This window comes from Scomber scombrus, chromosome 8 (genome assembly GCF_963691925.1).
Source record: "Scomber scombrus chromosome 8, fScoSco1.1, whole genome shotgun sequence".
Lineage (NCBI taxonomy): Eukaryota > Metazoa > Chordata > Actinopteri > Scombriformes > Scombridae > Scomber > Scomber scombrus.
In genome coordinates, this window is record NC_084977.1 from 6,191,660 (window position 1) to 6,208,961 (window position 17,302).

A 17,302-nucleotide genomic window follows, 5' to 3' on the forward strand; every position below is an offset into this window, starting at 1 on the left:
TAGTTAACCTAGCTAGCAAGTTCATAGGTCCACTAAGCTATCAAGCTAGTTAGCCTAGCTAGCTAGCTTCAATTTTCCGAGTTGAATACAAATCTAACATTGTATTTGGGTCATTCCATTCCAGCATAAATCAGAGGTTGATACAGCTTGATATCACAGAAATATGTGAAATTAGTACAACCTTTTAACATCACCCTGTAATGCAGTGTAAAGAGGTTGTGGTCATTTCACATATTTGTGTTGGGTTGGTAACAAATGCTATCTGGGCTTATTGAAAAGGGGAAACATGTTGTGTGTAACAATGTCTAAGCTTGGATACTGTCCAAAAATTGTTATATCCCTTTGCACAATGAAAATGATGTTATATGTATTTTTACTTACCTAAAAATGTGCAGAACTCGTATGTTAATGTAAAAAAGAGATTATTCTGTTTGGATAAGTATAAGACTTTTAACTTCATGATTTCTAGTAAATGTAAAGAACAGGATATAATCTGTTCTTTCAAAAGTAATATGCATAATTATGTATCAGCAACATCAAACAGCATCTCCTGGTTTCTAATTCATACAATATCCCAATATAGAACCTCACTTTTTAACAGTGATAGTCGGTGAACTTTTGAAATTTGAGTCAACTGAAAACTGAAAGGAAATCTCACACAAAGACAACCTGTAAGTCACATCATTCATCATTAAAGATGATGAAACGGATCAAAGGGCAGATGAATTGAGCTTTTTAACTTTCGGCAGGCAGTGCAGGTATGGTATTGCTTTTCTCTGTCCATGCCACCTAGTCATAGCACAAAGAGAAAAGAGCCTGACAAGTGAACATAAGACAGAGAAGATTATGTTGAGTTCAAAGGTCACATTTCTTTAATGCCCAAACCCGCTTAAATACCTTTTATTGCTGTCTATGAGAAAGCCAAAGCCTTACTTTAATGCGATAGAACGGAGCTCCTCATTGGTTTTAAAATATGCAAAGAAGTACATGCTAACATTAACCACTGCCTACATTATTTATCCTCCTGAAAAGTGTTTTATCAGCACTAGGCCTGCTGTACTTTACTTTTAAATATTCAAATTAGAGGGGAACTAAAATATCTACCGTGCAAGAAAGCAGGAACCTTTTTACATTTGATTTTGAATTTAAGCTCAGAATTCTCATATGTTTGGTTAAAACTAGTTCAGTTTATTGCAAATTCTGTCGAGCTACGACTTTTAAAGGAGATGCCGGAGGCCAAGCTACCCACAGTGATCAATCATATTTCTCTATGTGGCTCATATACATTCTATAACTGATGATTGCTCAACTTCTGCTCACTATCCCATGTTCACATTAGGTTTTTAACCCCAAAAAAAGCTCAAAATAGTTGAATGACTAGAAAAAAGGTCTTAATGTCCTTTCTTTTTTTTTATGAATATCCAAATACACAAGAACTAGTCAGCCACACGGTTATACTATAATATATGAAATTCAAGAATACTCTGTGATACAAGGGCAGTATTTTATTGGTTTAGTTCCACTTGTTCAAATCAAAAATCGACTGGAAAACAGGAATAGTATGGGTGAGAAAGTTTCTAGAACAAAATATGTATCTGAAAGTGACACCATGAGGTCATAAAGTAATTTATGAATCTCTTGCAAGTTACTTTGTGTCCATTTCTCTTTGGTCCCTTCTTTCCCTGATGTGGACTTTATTTACATGGCAGGAGGTTTTAGAGGGAGAGGGAAAAGCTTTTACTGCAGTTTACATTGGCCATGTATCATTGGGCTTACTAAAAACTGAAGCGCTGTTCCTTGCTTTTTAGCACTCAATCTTTCCCCAGCTCTTTATTCCCTAACACCCATCACAAATTTGGTCTGGTATGTGACTGCTAATTTATCCTTTCAATGTATGATATCCTGTCATCTCCTCATTTGTCCCTGAGTGTTTCTAATCTGAGATAATCCCAGTCAAATCCTTTGATTGTGTGTTTGGACCTGATCCATCTCTAAAGAAGCAATTTAATGGGCTTCATGGCACTTGGTGTAAAGTCATTTATCTAGTGGATTGGATGTGAATGCTTGTTTTAATAAGTGCTCTTCATGAATAGTAGGAGACGTGCCATTTAATTAGGCAGAGTGTAGACCTATCCCATCTCCACAACTTCTCCAAGGTTTTCTTTTTTCTTTATTTGAAGGGGTGGGGGGACGGATTGAGGGCATTGTTAGAGAAAGTCTGGAAGTCTTCAGATTTTGGATGTGTGTAAAGAGTGTTATTGTGTGGTTTTACTATGGTTTTGTCAGTAGTTCTAAATAGGGCTGTAGACAATATAAAGACTGATAAATAGAACATTCTCCCATTGAGTATATTTTCAGTTATATGACAACTCTACTGAATTTTAACCAATGACATTGAATTTATGACAGCTGTTTAGGAATACACTACATCTCAAAAGCATTGGTTCAGTTAGCCAAACACAATACTGTTTTAGTGTCAAAAACCATATTTACCAATCAAAATTCACAACATTTAAAACCTTATTTTTTAAATGGTGCCATTAAAAGCATGTCTTTTCGTTTCTAGCCAATGGTTGTAGATTTTGTCCGTTAGCAGGTTTTATTAGCCGCAGTTAGCTAGTGTTAGCTAGAAATGGCTATGAGGGGAAAGCTCTTGCATACACACCAAAAACAAATCCAGTGGATGTAAATATTTATTCATTTATTCCATGAAGTTGACTTGAATAAAAAGTGAAAATATAGAGACACAGTGTTTGTCCAATTATTATTTTATTATTATATATATTATTATATTGCACTGAAAGTAAAAAATATCCTCAACAACTTATATTTGCCTCAACTAACTTAATATTTTCTATGTGTATAAGAGGTGATGATTAATCGATAGAGTCATTACAATAATTTTGTGTGTAACCAGACACAGGTCTGATCGGGTAAGATTGCCGTCGTGACATGTTAAATTGCCATCATATTTTCTTAACGTGGTGCATGTCTGAAAGAGGTTACCCATTACTTACAATTTTGCTCTTGTAGTTTTTTAGTTTTGGAAAGGTTAAAAAAGATGAACAGACTAAAGTAAAAGTAATTTGTTATTTATTATTTTGTCTTACTACATTGTATATCTTTTGTGTTTATGTCACATTATGTTTTGGAAGTATTTGCCTTTTATTCTTAGTTGTACTGTAAAGCACATTGTAACTTTGTTTTTTTTAAATGTGCAATTGAGTTAAAAACTATTATTAATACTAATTTTATTTTTATGCTCCTACAATCTAAACCTGCTGGAACAAGCAAACAACCACTGAGAGAGACATACACACTATTACATTACTATATGCTTGTTGCCTATTTATTGAGAAATCACAGATCCTGCTGTTGATGACAAGGGTGTGGTGCTGACACACAAGGCCAAAAATGGGTATTTGAATTGATGACCATAACTTATCCAAGGTATAAGCAGTCCAGAATTTATACTGATAAGTGATATTTTAATATTATTTATTTATTTAAATACATTTTCTGTTTGCAGCTAAGACAGTTTCATCATTTTCAGAGACTGAATTTATAACTAGACAGTTTAAAACTTAAAAGAATCTTTAAACTTAACAAAGAGTGACATTATATTGTGATATAAATCCATACCTACTGACTTCTTTCTGTATTGCACAGTCTGAGAAACTCATTTTTGTATTCAAATGTCAAAATGCAATGATGTGTGTGGGGAAATTCCAAAATCTGTTAGTCATTTCCCACAAGTGAGCATACAAGTTTGGCTTATTGCAACACAGTGTTGTTTGTAGGAACGCAGCGTTTTCCATTACATGCTCCTCCTTCATAATGAAACCAACCTAATACTCAACAAAGTGATGGCATGAAATGGAAATGAAAAAGAATCAACCGTTGCACAGTTTTACAATCTGTTTCTCACTGCTAACAACTATTTTTAGAAGTACTTACAAAAAATGCACCACATCCACTGGAAGGCTTTTGTTTTTCTCCCTCTCTGTCTCTCCGTCATTTGGTTTCCTGTCTTGACGTGCCCCAATGCACAGCTGTGATTGGCTGCCCGCTATTACAACTTCCTCAGAAACAAAAACAGAGCGATCAGCTGAGAGTGAGAGCTGTGGAAAGTGAAGATATATGCTAAAACTCTGTTTTGACACGGTAATCTCTCTCTACATGTTCATAGAACCTCAGCACAAGAAAACAGAGGAATGTTGACAGGAAGTGGAGGCAACTGCTGGTATCTGGAAGCACTTAAAAGTGGATGCAAGAAGTCGTCTCTCAGCCATAAAGAAGAGTGAAATATGAGCAGTGACTACCAACCACTGTCTTCAGCACAATCCTGCAAAAGTTTATACATAGGTAAGTTTTTTGTCCTTAAGAGTTAGAGGAACATATATTACACTTTGGGGCTGATTTGTCCACACCTTCATGGTAGAAATGCTTTTATTTTTCAATGTGGAAACGTCCGTTTTCTCTGTAACCCAGATGTGACCATACTGAGTCCTGACCCTGTATTTATCAAGCATGTCAGAATCACTCCCTGAAAAGCTAAACTTCAAACCAGAAACACTCCCACCAAAGAAGACTGGACTTATCTGTGAAGCCTCCTACACTTACTTTCAGCGGGAGTACTCCTGGGAAAGAGAGAGAGAGCTGTTTGAAATATTCGGAATTGGTTGAATATGAAAAACAGGAAATAGCAACTTCTTTATACACCACCTTTATGAGTATTAGCACTTATTAATAGATATAGCTTATCTAGGTTATACAGTATTTGCAAAAGTAGGATATCAAGTTTGATAACTCTGTAACCATGTTCTTTACAAACAGGTGCAAACTCAGGGATTGTCCTGTAATCTTAGTAAATGGGCAAAAAATCAAAAATGTGGATGAATTCAAATATTTTAGGGGTTACCCTTGATCAAACTCTTAGTTTTAAAAATCATGTTAAAAAGCTGAGCAACACACTGAAATTTAACCTCATAAACTTCAGACACATAAGAAACTCTCTTACTATTGAAGCATCACACACGTATTTAAATGCAATGATTCTCCCACATCTGACAAGTTTGTCTCAGGCATGTAAAACAGCCTTAAAACCACTTGAAATCAACTGTGAAATCTGTAATTTATTTTAAATGAAATATGTTCCATCAACCTGCCCAGGGACTACGGGTGGAAGATAGCAACTTGCTAAAACCCGGTGCAATGTATCTCTCCTTGTTTTATACAAGGTTCATGTTTTATTGAGCACTGTCCCAGGTCAAATAAAATGAAAAATGAAATGAATAAACAACTTATATCTCATAATGGTATTTACAGATAAGTCATTTGTTTAAGTAGGCTCTATTGGCATTAATAATAACTTTAAAGAAAAAATGGAAATTAAGTTTTAAAAAGCGGGAAATTAGTTAAAAATGGGTGCAAAGCAGAAGCAGAACAAGGCCTGAATCATCTGTCAAGTTGCCAAGATTTCCACAGATGACGAGCACCTCAAAAAGACCAAAAGAAAATGCAAACTGTCCGAGTAAATCATTCTGACCACTTCCAAGAGCGTGTCAGGAGACAGCGTTAGTATGAGACTGACAGACAAGCGACACAAATGTGGAATTCCTATTCTGCTGTAGAACTTTCGTGGGAGGAAAGGCTTCAGAGATGAGGACTCTCTGCTCTTTGGACTAACTGTATCTCTTGGAATTATTTCCCACAGGATTTCACAACACTAATAGACTAAAATAGTTTTTATCTTTTAAAAAAAGTAATTTATCAAAAACGGGTGTTGGAAATGGAGGGTTTGTCAGGGTGGACTTATTTGGGCATTATGGTAACATTAAAAAATAGTAAGAAACTTGGCTCAATTAACTCACAACTACTTGAATGCAGACTGTGGAAATGTTTGAATCTGTCCATTGCAATATGTGATGTTAAGACCCAGATTATCATTTTTTGCTAAACTTCCTTGTAGTTTTAAGGTTTTGAGAGCATGTGCTCTCTTCTGGATCACAAAAAAAAATGTTTTTGGTTTTTTGGGGAGGTTTATTTGCCAAAAATCTTTTAATAGGCTCTGTGAATTAGGCCAGTTATAGGACTGATTTCTTACTCTGAAATGGTTCATGTATACAGGCCCAGGTCCAGCATAGGTGCACTATATGTGTGTCATTTAAAGCATTAACCTGGCCCTAAATATGGAAAATACTCGGCATACATGAAATTAATCTATATTTAAGCCATTATCTCTTAACTGTTTTTCTTTAATCTTATCATACCAATTAAAATATCAAGATATGCTGTAGATAAACAGAAACTCACAGATTAGACACAGATTTTAAAGCTTGTAGACAGTTTTGAATCATGGAAAAGATGCCGTTTCTACTTTTTTTATTGCACTCTATCATATAACTTTGTGATTTGGCTCTTATTGCAGTTCATATAACTAGGAAAATAAAAAGTGAATTCACGTTGGTCGGTGAAACACTAATTCCCTCTTCCATCTAGAGGTGCTCTAGGCCTGTGCTTAGAAGTCAGGAAGACTGTGGTGTTAGCTTACCAGTCCCCCAACCCCCAACCAACCCCACCCCCCATTGTAGCCAGATGGCTGTCACACAGGCGGTTCCTTGCCCAGACCATGCTGATTTCCCATCACTCTTTTGTTAATGAGGTCGTTAGCAATGCAACGGACAATTAAATTATCTCAATCTGGCATTTTCCTCATTTGTTTACTGTATAGTGTACTGTAGTGTATCTCCTTCATCGAATAACACGGCTCAGTTCGACTGAGATTATGGCCTGTATTCCTTTATCATTTAAAAAAAATTATTATTCATCTCCGTGACACAGTGCAGCAGTGAATTAAAACATCACTGGCGGCAGCCCACCACCAAAACCAGACAGTCAAGTAGTGTAAACAGAGCTCTTGACGGAGTTCGTGTTGGTACATTCTCCTCCGTGATAGCAGGAGATCAGCGTCTCCAACTGACAAACTTTGTTTTAGTACATCATCACCCTGTATGGAAACAACACAGCCCGGAGCTGCTGCCGTCGCCGCCGCACAGAGGAAGTTTTGTTAGCTGTTAAAACGAGTAGAGAGGGGTGACTTCAGCCAGTTAGTCTAGCACTCACCTTCATGTGAAACGCTGCCGAGCACTGACACCGCTGACAGTTAATTATGGGAGTCACAGATCAGGCAGACGTGTCAGCTCGGCTACGATTGACACGCCGCATGTTTACATCTCTGTTGTAATGTTGGTGTTTTTTCACCGAGTTATTTTCTCAGCAGCAGTGCATCCGTTATTCCCAGAATTGCCTCAGGGCTAACCATAATGATCGTAAAAGCAGTACAGATTCAGGGCAATGAAATGTTAAAAATGACTTGTGGGTATAATTGGTGAACCTGCCATCACGGTAACTTTGGAAATATTTTCGGTCAGGCTGTTGAAACACGCAAGACTGCCTGTTAGCTAGACTGTCACACTCTATATGTGTCTGCATGGCTCCATTATTTCCTGCAAAGCCTTCTACACACACAAAGTTATTCTGACAATGAGTGAAAACCAAATTAGCCACATATATTGTGAGACAGAGGAAGCGAACATATGAATTCTGGCACATGGTGGCATTTGGAGTAAGGCTTCACTGGAATCATTTTCCATTAGATTTTCCATGTGGGCCAGGTGGTTGGTGTCAGGAACTGGGAGGTAAAACAAGTGGCAGCCAGACACCACAGACTTCACCAAAAATGAGTGTTGAGGGGAAGAAAAAAAAAAAGTTTATCTGGTTTCTCTATTTCACAGCTTGCCTGAGAGATATTAATGCCAGTAGAGTTATATGCCTGGTCAGTAATAAAAACTGCTTACACAGAATCCGATGGGTTACATTAAAAAGCCCACCCTTTGATTAAAAGATTTTTCATCTGAAGATAGATTTCCACCTGCAGCAATCCGGTTCAATGAGAGGCCCAAAAGAGACAGGAGCTTCTGAGGCAGCAGTTTATCCCCCATGCAGATGACAGCTAGCCCTCACTGCTGTCTCCCAGTATTTTTATGGGATGAAACCAGCAAATCTGGCTCCCAGCTACTGTCCAATATTTAGCTTCAAAGCCCCTGTTTGGGAATCATCTCTGACGAAGATATTGTTGCTGTTAAATCAGAGATGCTGCTCCCAGCACAACGAGGCATAAAACGGTGAATGAAACTTGTGGCTAACCCCAGTCTTGAGCCAGGACCACATGTCTGGCAGCTAGTGCATGATGTACTCTGCTCACTTTTTATATCCACTCCTAATCTTGATATTTATATATGTTAAACACATTTTTATAATTAGATTTGAAATTGACACTTGATTCATGTAATTGTGAAATAATGTGTCTGTCTATGAGTCTTAGTGAATCCTGCCTCATGCCTCTCTCAGATTTAGTGACTCAGATTATTAACACCCTATAGACAAGTTTGGGTGAGGGTGGAAGTAAACAAGCTGTCATTAGTGGTGGCATCTCACAGGATTTTGCTTTTTAACTGCTTTATCCAAGAAATATGACCACTAGATCCCGTAGAAACTGTTACATGTTGAAAATGTGGTCATTGAAATGCCCTTGGAGAAAAGGCTATAATTGAAAACAGATTTCTTTTCTCACTAAATTGATTCCAGTTTTAATTGATACCTCGATGTCTTTTCACCTAAACCACACTGACTGTTTCTGTGTTGATATCAGGGAAGGCGAATCCTCAAGCCTCTGCTAAATTAAATGAATTTCACTTTAACTTATCTACATTAAATCCTCATGTTGGCATTCTGAGCAGCGTTCCAGCAACAGACCAACCAAAAAAAACATTTGTCCAGGCTTGATCTCTCACTAGTTTTCTGGTCGCCTATTTCACAAATGTTCTTAAATCATGTGTTTTCATTTGATTACAATGCAAGAAGTAATGAAATGCAAGTTTAGATCTATAACCATATGTTAGGAAATGCAGACTGGGTTTTATTACTAGTCAAACCTTTGACATCCAAACTGTAGAGGTCATACATATGTGTTAGTTTGTCAAAATAAACTGTCATAATCTATATATATATTTAGGAAGAGCTAATTTTGGGGTGATCCACCTGTTACTAAAATACCGTCAATTACTAAATCGGGGCTAAATCAACTGTAGCAGAGTCAGGTCTGGACAAATGACTCAGTGGAAACGCTAAGGGGCTGCTTTGAGCTACTGAGTGAGACTTATTTCTTAATGACCAGGACTGCCTAAACAATTATGACCTACTAAATGACACCATTACCAGCTATGTAAACCTTTGTGTAGACTCTAATTAAACAAAGGAAATCGGAATCTACAATACCCTAACCCTAATAATAAACCATGGTTTACCAAATAACTGAAACATCACCTACACAGAAGAAGAACAATGCGGGGTGACTCAAAAAAGAGAGCGAAACAATGAGATAGGAAGCATGATCAAAAAAAGCACAGACAGACTAGACAAGGTTGAGGAGAAACTGACAAACTGGTATTGCAAGAGATGCCTGGAAGGGATTGAACAATATGATGGGTAGGCAGCAGAGACCGGCCCCTCATTGTGATGACTCCCTGACTCTCTCAAACAATCTCAACTCATATTATTTCAGATTTGTTAAACGGGACTTTAGTGATTAGTTTGAGGCTGTCTGCCCTGGAATGACCCCATGCCCTAAGATCCCTGTGTTTCACAGGGTTAACCCCTGCAAGGCTCCTGGCCCAGCTGGACTCAAGAGGAAGGTTCTAAAGGAACAAACTGGGGCTTATTTTGACCCAAATATTCCAAATATTTCTCCATTTTGCCTGGTCCCCCAGGCCTGGAAGAAAGTGACCACTTTTCCTCTGCTTTCAATGCAGTCCAGCCCCACCTTCTCTTTAAGTGCCTGTGTGACCTGAACATCAGCAGCATTCTGGTCCATTGGGTCAGGATGTTCCTGAGAGAACGACCCCAAAGTGTCTCCAACAACACCCATTCTGACTTCCTTGTCCTGAATACAGGTGTCCCTCTGGGATGTGTACCATCACACCTGCTGTTCTCAATACACACAAAGGAAGTGTAGTGGCCGCTCCCTTATCGAGTATGTGGATGATTTGGCCCTGGATATGAAAAGCGCCTTGTTCCATTACATTGCCTCCTGGTTTGACGACAGCTTCTTAGACCTTCAAATGTCTTGGAACAGTAATAGACGATAAACTCACCCTTCAGGACAAGTTCAACTGCATCCACAAGAAAACAAGACAGTGCCTCGCTCATCTCAGGAAACAGAGGAGCTTTAACACCAGCCAGCACACCCTGTCCATGGTCTACAAATCACTAACTGAGAGTGATCTAACATGTATCATCATCTCATGGCATGGAAACCTCTCAGTGAAACAAAAGAACCAACTGACACAGGTTGTCAATCAGGCCTGCAAGATCATTGGAGACAAATAACTAGGACCCCAACTCCAGGACTTATTTTCTCAATCTACAACCAAAAAGGCAATCCAGATCTACAATGACCCCACCCATTCTCTCCACTCAGCATTTCAGTTGTTGCCATCAAACGGCAGAATGAATGGGCAGAAAGAACAATTACGGAAAGTCTTTATTCTATCCGCTTGACCATCCATCCACACCCTCAAACACACTCTCTTTTAACCCTTTCCTCTAAGCCCCCTCTTTTGTTAGGCCTCTGTCTAGGGCATTCTGCAATCAACACCCCCACCTATTTTAATGTACACTTATTAATTTATTGCTGTGTACTGTTGTGTATTATGCATTGTTGAGATGGTTATGACGAACAATCCACTTATCACTTTTATTACAGCCATTTACTACTTAGTCACTTTAAGATTCAATCTTACCTTAGTGTTTCATTATTGTGTATTGTTATGTATGGTGTGTGCATTGTCTCATATGCCATTTGCCAAAGATGAATTTCCATTTTATGTAAATTTAATGGACAATAAAGTAATCTGGATCTGACCAGGACATTCATTAAGAGGTTTCTCATGTGTCGTTGACAGTGTGTTTGGAAATAAGTTTAACAGCTTTTTTGTCATTACACTTAATATTACCTAAATGGAGAAAATGCTCTAGATTTAGATACATTTATCCATTTATGATAGCAGTTATTATCAATTATTTTAAAGTCACTGGGCCTATTGAGTAAAATTAGATGTATTTAATGTATTGGTCCAGTTTATAAGTAAAATACATAAACATAATCCACTGGCTTTTTGATAAACCTGTCAATCTCATCTTCAAATAGTTTCTAAATGCAGACTCAGTTCAGTTTTAAGTTTATGAATCCTGCACAATAAAACTTTTTTTCTATTCTTCTTTGTCTTTGAGTTTATTAATAATTGGACAAAAATAGATAGTTTCAGCCTCAAGTAAGAAAATGACAAATGAGATCAATACCCAGTTCTTATTTTTGGACACAAATCAAATAACGGAATTGTTCAGAGGAGAAAAGAAACAAAAAAAATTAACAAGATTTTAGTGGCCAAGAATGATAATTAAACAAAAAAAAGAATTGTATTTATTTTTGTCACTCTCACCTCAGCACAGCTGTGTTTATTGTCTTGTCAGGTCTTGTCAGCCTGCTACAATCAGTTTTAAAAGCCCAGATTATTTTTGCCACACTCCCACTGGGAACAAAATAAAGGTCTAATGCTCTGGGGAGCTGAACAGTGTGTGTTGAATGCTGTAGTAGGAAATGAGTCGCAGTTGAAGTGAGAATGTTTGCCAAAACATTTCATCCGAATTAAATGTCACAATTTACTAAGGATCGTTAACAACTATGATAAATGCTCCGTCAATTAACAATTGTCCAAGCAGCAATAAATCTTAAATTGACTTTGGGATTGCAATGTGAAATCAGTCTAATCAGAAAAGATAGAGTGCCATTGGTAACCTCTATCTCCTTCTCTTCTTCTACAGAGGTGTCAGAGTGCTTTATATGCAGGGATGTTGAACTTCCAGCCAGTGACCCACTGAGGAATTTCTGCGACTGCAAGAATTTACTTGCCCATCACGTGTGTCTATCCACATGGATCCAGAGGGTAAGAAGGACTTTCCATGCAGGGAACCTTGATATTTTGAATTTCAATCTTGCTGGTTTTCCTCATCAACCATTTGTCAAAATATGATGGGGGGGGGGAAATGTCTGTGTTGAACAGTGAATAAATGTGTTTGCAATGTTAGCATTCCTTATTGAGACAAAACGCTGTTGTTTGCCTCAAGGTAATGAGCTACCTTTCAAATAGCAATACCAATTAGTTTTAATGAGGGTTGCTAACAATGATAATGCGTCATTGTTATACAGTTGAAACACAGAGGCTGAAACAGTGAGAAGTGCCTCATAATGGACTGGCAGAAATCCAACAAGCTATCACGCACCTGACACCTGTCACCAACTGCAGAATAGCTCATAAACATCTGTTGCACTCCTTGAACCAGTGGTCGTATTGATACAGCGGACATTGCTGTGGTGAGGCGCCTCCCAAAAGATCATTTTACAGACCGTTCAGTTAATGAAATGTAAGTTTCTGTAGGTGGCATACATTTCTCTTTCTCTTCAGCCACGGTGCTTATTGCTGCTCATGCTAATTACTCTTCCACCATTAATTCCAGAAAACTGCCGCCACTGCTGCCAGGATTGTAAAAATGTATAATTACCTCAGTGCACCCAAGTATTTTCCCAGAAAATAAAAAGTAAAGATGTGTGCTGATGTGAAAATGTAAATGTAACTTTTTTTTTCACATATTATATAAACCCCCACTTGTATCCGATGGATTTCTCTGTCACATACTATGAAAATGTATTTCTAGCACATGTCCATCGACTGTTGATACTGATCCACTCAATTTTCACACAACTTAATCACTGTTAACTGCCTTAAAGGGAATCCTAGCATTAACTTCATATTGCTATGGTGTTTTATAATGAACTGCACCATAGCATACAATATACTGTAAGTTAAAGCTGCAATAATCCATTTTGTGCATGAACAAAGGATCCAATGACTATGTGACAAACACACAGAGAATTATCACCGAACCCAGCAGTTCCCCTCAGCTCTCTAGACCTTTTTAGTGTCTTATACCTCATTACCTGTTGTTCTTAAAACCCATTGTACACAACTTGCCCATCACATATTAGCAGAATGACAATGTTAGTGACTATCTGGTGAACGTAGTGAACAAAGCTAAAGAGCCAGATAGTTCCCTCAGGAGCTGGTGGAGACCAAATACTGGACATTCATCAGGAGAAAACACAAGTCCTAATGAACGCTAATGTTGTCCTGCGTCTGCTCGGTAGTTTGCCAACCCTTTTAGCTCATTACGGATACGTGAAAACTGATTAATGCAGCTTTAAGTATGTGCCTCCAACTGCTAATAGTCAACTACTTAAAGAAGGGAAGTTAATGGATTTTACTCATAAAGATCAGTTTACTCCTCCAGGGACAAACAGCTGTTTAATGTCTTCTGTGGCTTAAAACTGAGCTTTAGTAAAGGCAGGGAGGGTGTAAGAAAGAGACAGGGTGCATTATGGGAAGTGTAGGATCTGGCATTATTGAAGCTTGACTACTTCTACTTAATCATTTTTGATCATTCTTTTAAAAGTCTGCCCTCAAACTTCATGGAAATGCAGTGAGTGCCTCTTGAACTAGAGAGCCATAGAGCATTCAGATGATTTGAGAATGTATTCAATTAGTGTCATTGTCTCACATGCACCAGCTGTACTCATTAGTTTGAGGCAAAAAGACTCTAAATGATGACATAGATATAATTTTGTATCAGAATCTGAACTGTACATACTCTATATATGAGTTATTATTGCATACAATCATTGTGTATTAATTAAATATAATATGTCAGTCTGCTATTGTATGGTGTGCTGCTGTACTGTCCACTCCTGCTAGCTTTTGGGTCTCTTTGAATACTCCACAAGTGGTAGACAGCATGCTACAGCAGACCTTTCATCTGCACCACCCAGCTGTCAGAGTGAAGAGCCACTTCCATTAAGTGTGTGTCTTCCCACTATACAATTATATACAGACACACACGCACAGGCTCATGAGGCAGGCACGCGCAGGCACACACACACACACACAAACACACACAGAGAGAACCAGAGAGCTGCTCTGTCGGGAGTGTGTGCCGACGCTACGAGACTACTTTACTTTTTGTGTGTGTGTGTGTGAGAGAGAGGCAGACAGAGAGACAGAGAGAGAGCATGCGACCTTTTAGAGTGCTCAGGGTAGGGAGCCCCTTTCCCTTTTTACGGAACAGAAATCAGCAATTGACCTGTCACTTTTGCTCTGATAGCCATCTCTGGAAAGCAGGTCATGCACATATGTCTAAAGTGCCTCTTAACCGCATTTTATGAAGCCACAAAATGTAATCCAATAATGATTTGACTTGCGAGAGAGCCAGCCAGCTGGGAGTGATAGCATGCACCGTTACCGCTCCTAAAAGCAGCTTGAACAGGGGGCTGTGGGGGGGGGAGAGAAAAAAAGAAAAAAAAAAGGGCAAATTCCACGTCCTTATTTAATTTCACCCACAACAGTATCACACAGATGTTGTCACTAAACAGCGGGCAGGCTGAATTCAAACACAACAAAACAGCGCTGGCATTCATTTCCACAACTGTTGATACATACTTCAGCGTGTTTGCAGCAGAGGACTATCTGAATGATTATCATCTGCACTGAGGCAAACCATACGCTATCTTTTTTTAGACTGACTCATTTGTGCACACCCCCCCATCACCCCCTAACCCTCACTCCCTCCCTTCCATCCACATTCAGGTTCCCAAAGACAAATAGCATGGCACAAAACTAATTAGTAACCAGGAACTAGTTAGGAGATGCCCTTTGAAAAACATGTCCTGAGGCAGGATTTAAATATAGGGACAGAGTCAGTGACTGAGTGTGCCTGGGAGATCCCGGCCTCCAGGCGCGGCAGCACTTTGACCTCTGACCCTCATTATAGGGAGTGCATTCCTAGAGGGGTGAAACCCCTCACAGCACAAAGTACAAGGGCATGGGAGGACTGTATGGTTTGTACCACACCAGCCTAGCGTGGCCTGGTGTGTCTCATTGCCCAACCCAGCGACTGGCTTTTTTTTTTTGTGTTAAATCAGTGGGCTTGAGAAAATACAGAGCAAGGACGGCAGTGTATACCATTACTTTCCAAAAGCCTACGCTAAGCCATCGCAATCACTTTCCCCTCCGCTATCCCAACAGATAAATATGTTTTTCATTTTTATACAGACTCCATCTGGTTTCACTCTATTGAAGTTAATGGGAATGGTATTCTGCAAAAAATTGCTCCTCAGAATTTGTAATCCCATCCATCTGAAATAAACCACATAGCAGTTAGAGAGCGAAAAAAAAAGGGCAGAGGGTGGCGAGTCAGACGCGGAGGAGCTTTGAAAATGCTAACGACGAGCTAAGCTAAATTCAGCATTGTTAGCAAGCGAGAGTGGTAGTGCTGGCCAAAGTGTGTACGGATGTAAAAACATAACGAGACGAGCAGAAGATGAGTTTATACGCTGATGTGTTTTCAATATTACGTGTGACATACTGTTTATGTGTGTGTGTGTGTGTTTACATTAGTGTGCATACCCTCGACTGTGAGTGCCTATATCTCTCTTTAATTGCGAGTGGTGTGAATAGGAAGTTAAGCTCTCCCTCCTCGCCTGCTTGCCCCCCACCTCCCTCCCTCCCTCCCTCCCTCCCTCCCTCCCTCCTCTATCTGTCTCTCTCTCATGGGTTGATAATTCTCATCATTGCAAACAGACTTGGTTTACATTCATTAGCCCAACACTCACAGCAATCAGGCCACAGTGCCAGGGGCAATGGTCCTCTTTATAAAATCACATTGCCTAATAGCAGTGTTCTATAATTATATGCCATTAACATCTATCAAAATGTGCTGCTACATGCCACGCATATTAGCAGTGGATTTGGCAGTTGTGTTTGTACAAAGTGCTTTTCTTGTTATTAGCATCTTCAGTCAGTTAACACCAGCTTGAAGATTATTGCCAACATGTTATTCTTTATTTGTTTGTTTCTTGTGACATCTACAGAACAGAAGTGCATGCATTAAAATAAAAAATAACATCTATTCATGTGTGCCTAACTATTAATTATTAGTTTTTGTAGCGCTGTAATTAAATTAGCATTACTATGCATAATGAACCTTGGGGTTGAACATACCTCCTTTAAAAAAACACACATTTTCTCAAACAAACAATTATTTTAGTGATCAAAACACAAACAAATGATTTGTCATTCTACAGTAAATCCAGTGTCAGAGCTGTTGTTTTGATGCAAGGTCACTAAATCACATTTGAATATTGTTTCTTTATAGGGAAGTGGCAGCGAAGACAGGCTGCGATGCATCTTGTGCAAAGCCAAGGTAAGTGTATTCTTGTTTTTGTTTAGTTTTTTTATTTAAGGGGTTGAGGTATTATAAAACTTCAATGGGATATTTGATGATGTCTCATTCTTTTAATCTGACTGTGTGAAATGTAGGTACCGAGCATTTAAACAAACCCAGTTTAAGTTATTAAACAGTGCCTGCATCCCACAAAACAGATTTAAACAGAGCAGATCCATAATACTAATGAGCAATCAGGTCTTTGTTTTGCTCTGTGATTTAGCTGATTTGCCAGCAGTTGTGTTTCTTATGAGCTGTAAGCTGTCTTTTATTCCTTATTATTGCAGCAGAACACTCGCTGCGGAAATGGAGAAACATTACAATATTTGGCAAAGGATACAAGCCATGTAATGACAAAATCTGTATTCATTTCATGAGCAGAAATTAATCACACTTTCCTGCGGTACATCCCTAATGCAAATTTCCCGTCAACACATTGTGTCTTGTGTTTGTGAGTTTATTCGGATGAAATGGTGGAGCCGATGTGTCATCACAGATGGGGTTGCATGCTGGATAAGGTGGCCACATTACTAACCATCTCAGATTAGGAAGTATGCTGTTGATGTGTTGTATGTATTCATGGTTGCACCGTGGGTCAAAGCGTCACAAGCTGGCTACCCAGTGTTTTATTCATTGTTTGCTCTACAGCGCCGGGTTGAAAATGTGATCCTCGCTTTCTGTCGCTGTGTGTATGTATGGGAGGGATCCCGTACATGGAAGAAAATGTCACAGTAACTCTGACAATGACCTTTCGGGATTTTAGGATATTTTAAACATGAAATCATGCTCACACACAGAGATTCACACACTGATGAAAGTTAAATGAAACATTTAGTCTGTGGGGAAAGTC

The 17,302-nt window shown here is 38.7% G+C and overlaps 1 protein-coding gene across 1 annotated transcript in view; it reads left to right on the forward strand.

The window, feature by feature from the left end:
* The first annotated feature begins 4,148 nt into the window (after window positions 1-4,148).
* The window catches only part of LOC133984737 (uncharacterized), a 76,775-nt gene continuing 63,621 nt past the window's right edge, over window positions 4,149-17,302 (forward strand). Inside the window, exons 1-3 of the mRNA XM_062424199.1 lie at window positions 4,149-4,365; window positions 11,944-12,065; window positions 16,384-16,431. Coding sequence (XP_062280183.1) covers window positions 4,308-4,365; window positions 11,944-12,065; window positions 16,384-16,431 — 228 coding nt within the window. The 5' untranslated portion in view covers window positions 4,149-4,307. The remainder of the gene's footprint in view (window positions 4,366-11,943; window positions 12,066-16,383; window positions 16,432-17,302) is intronic.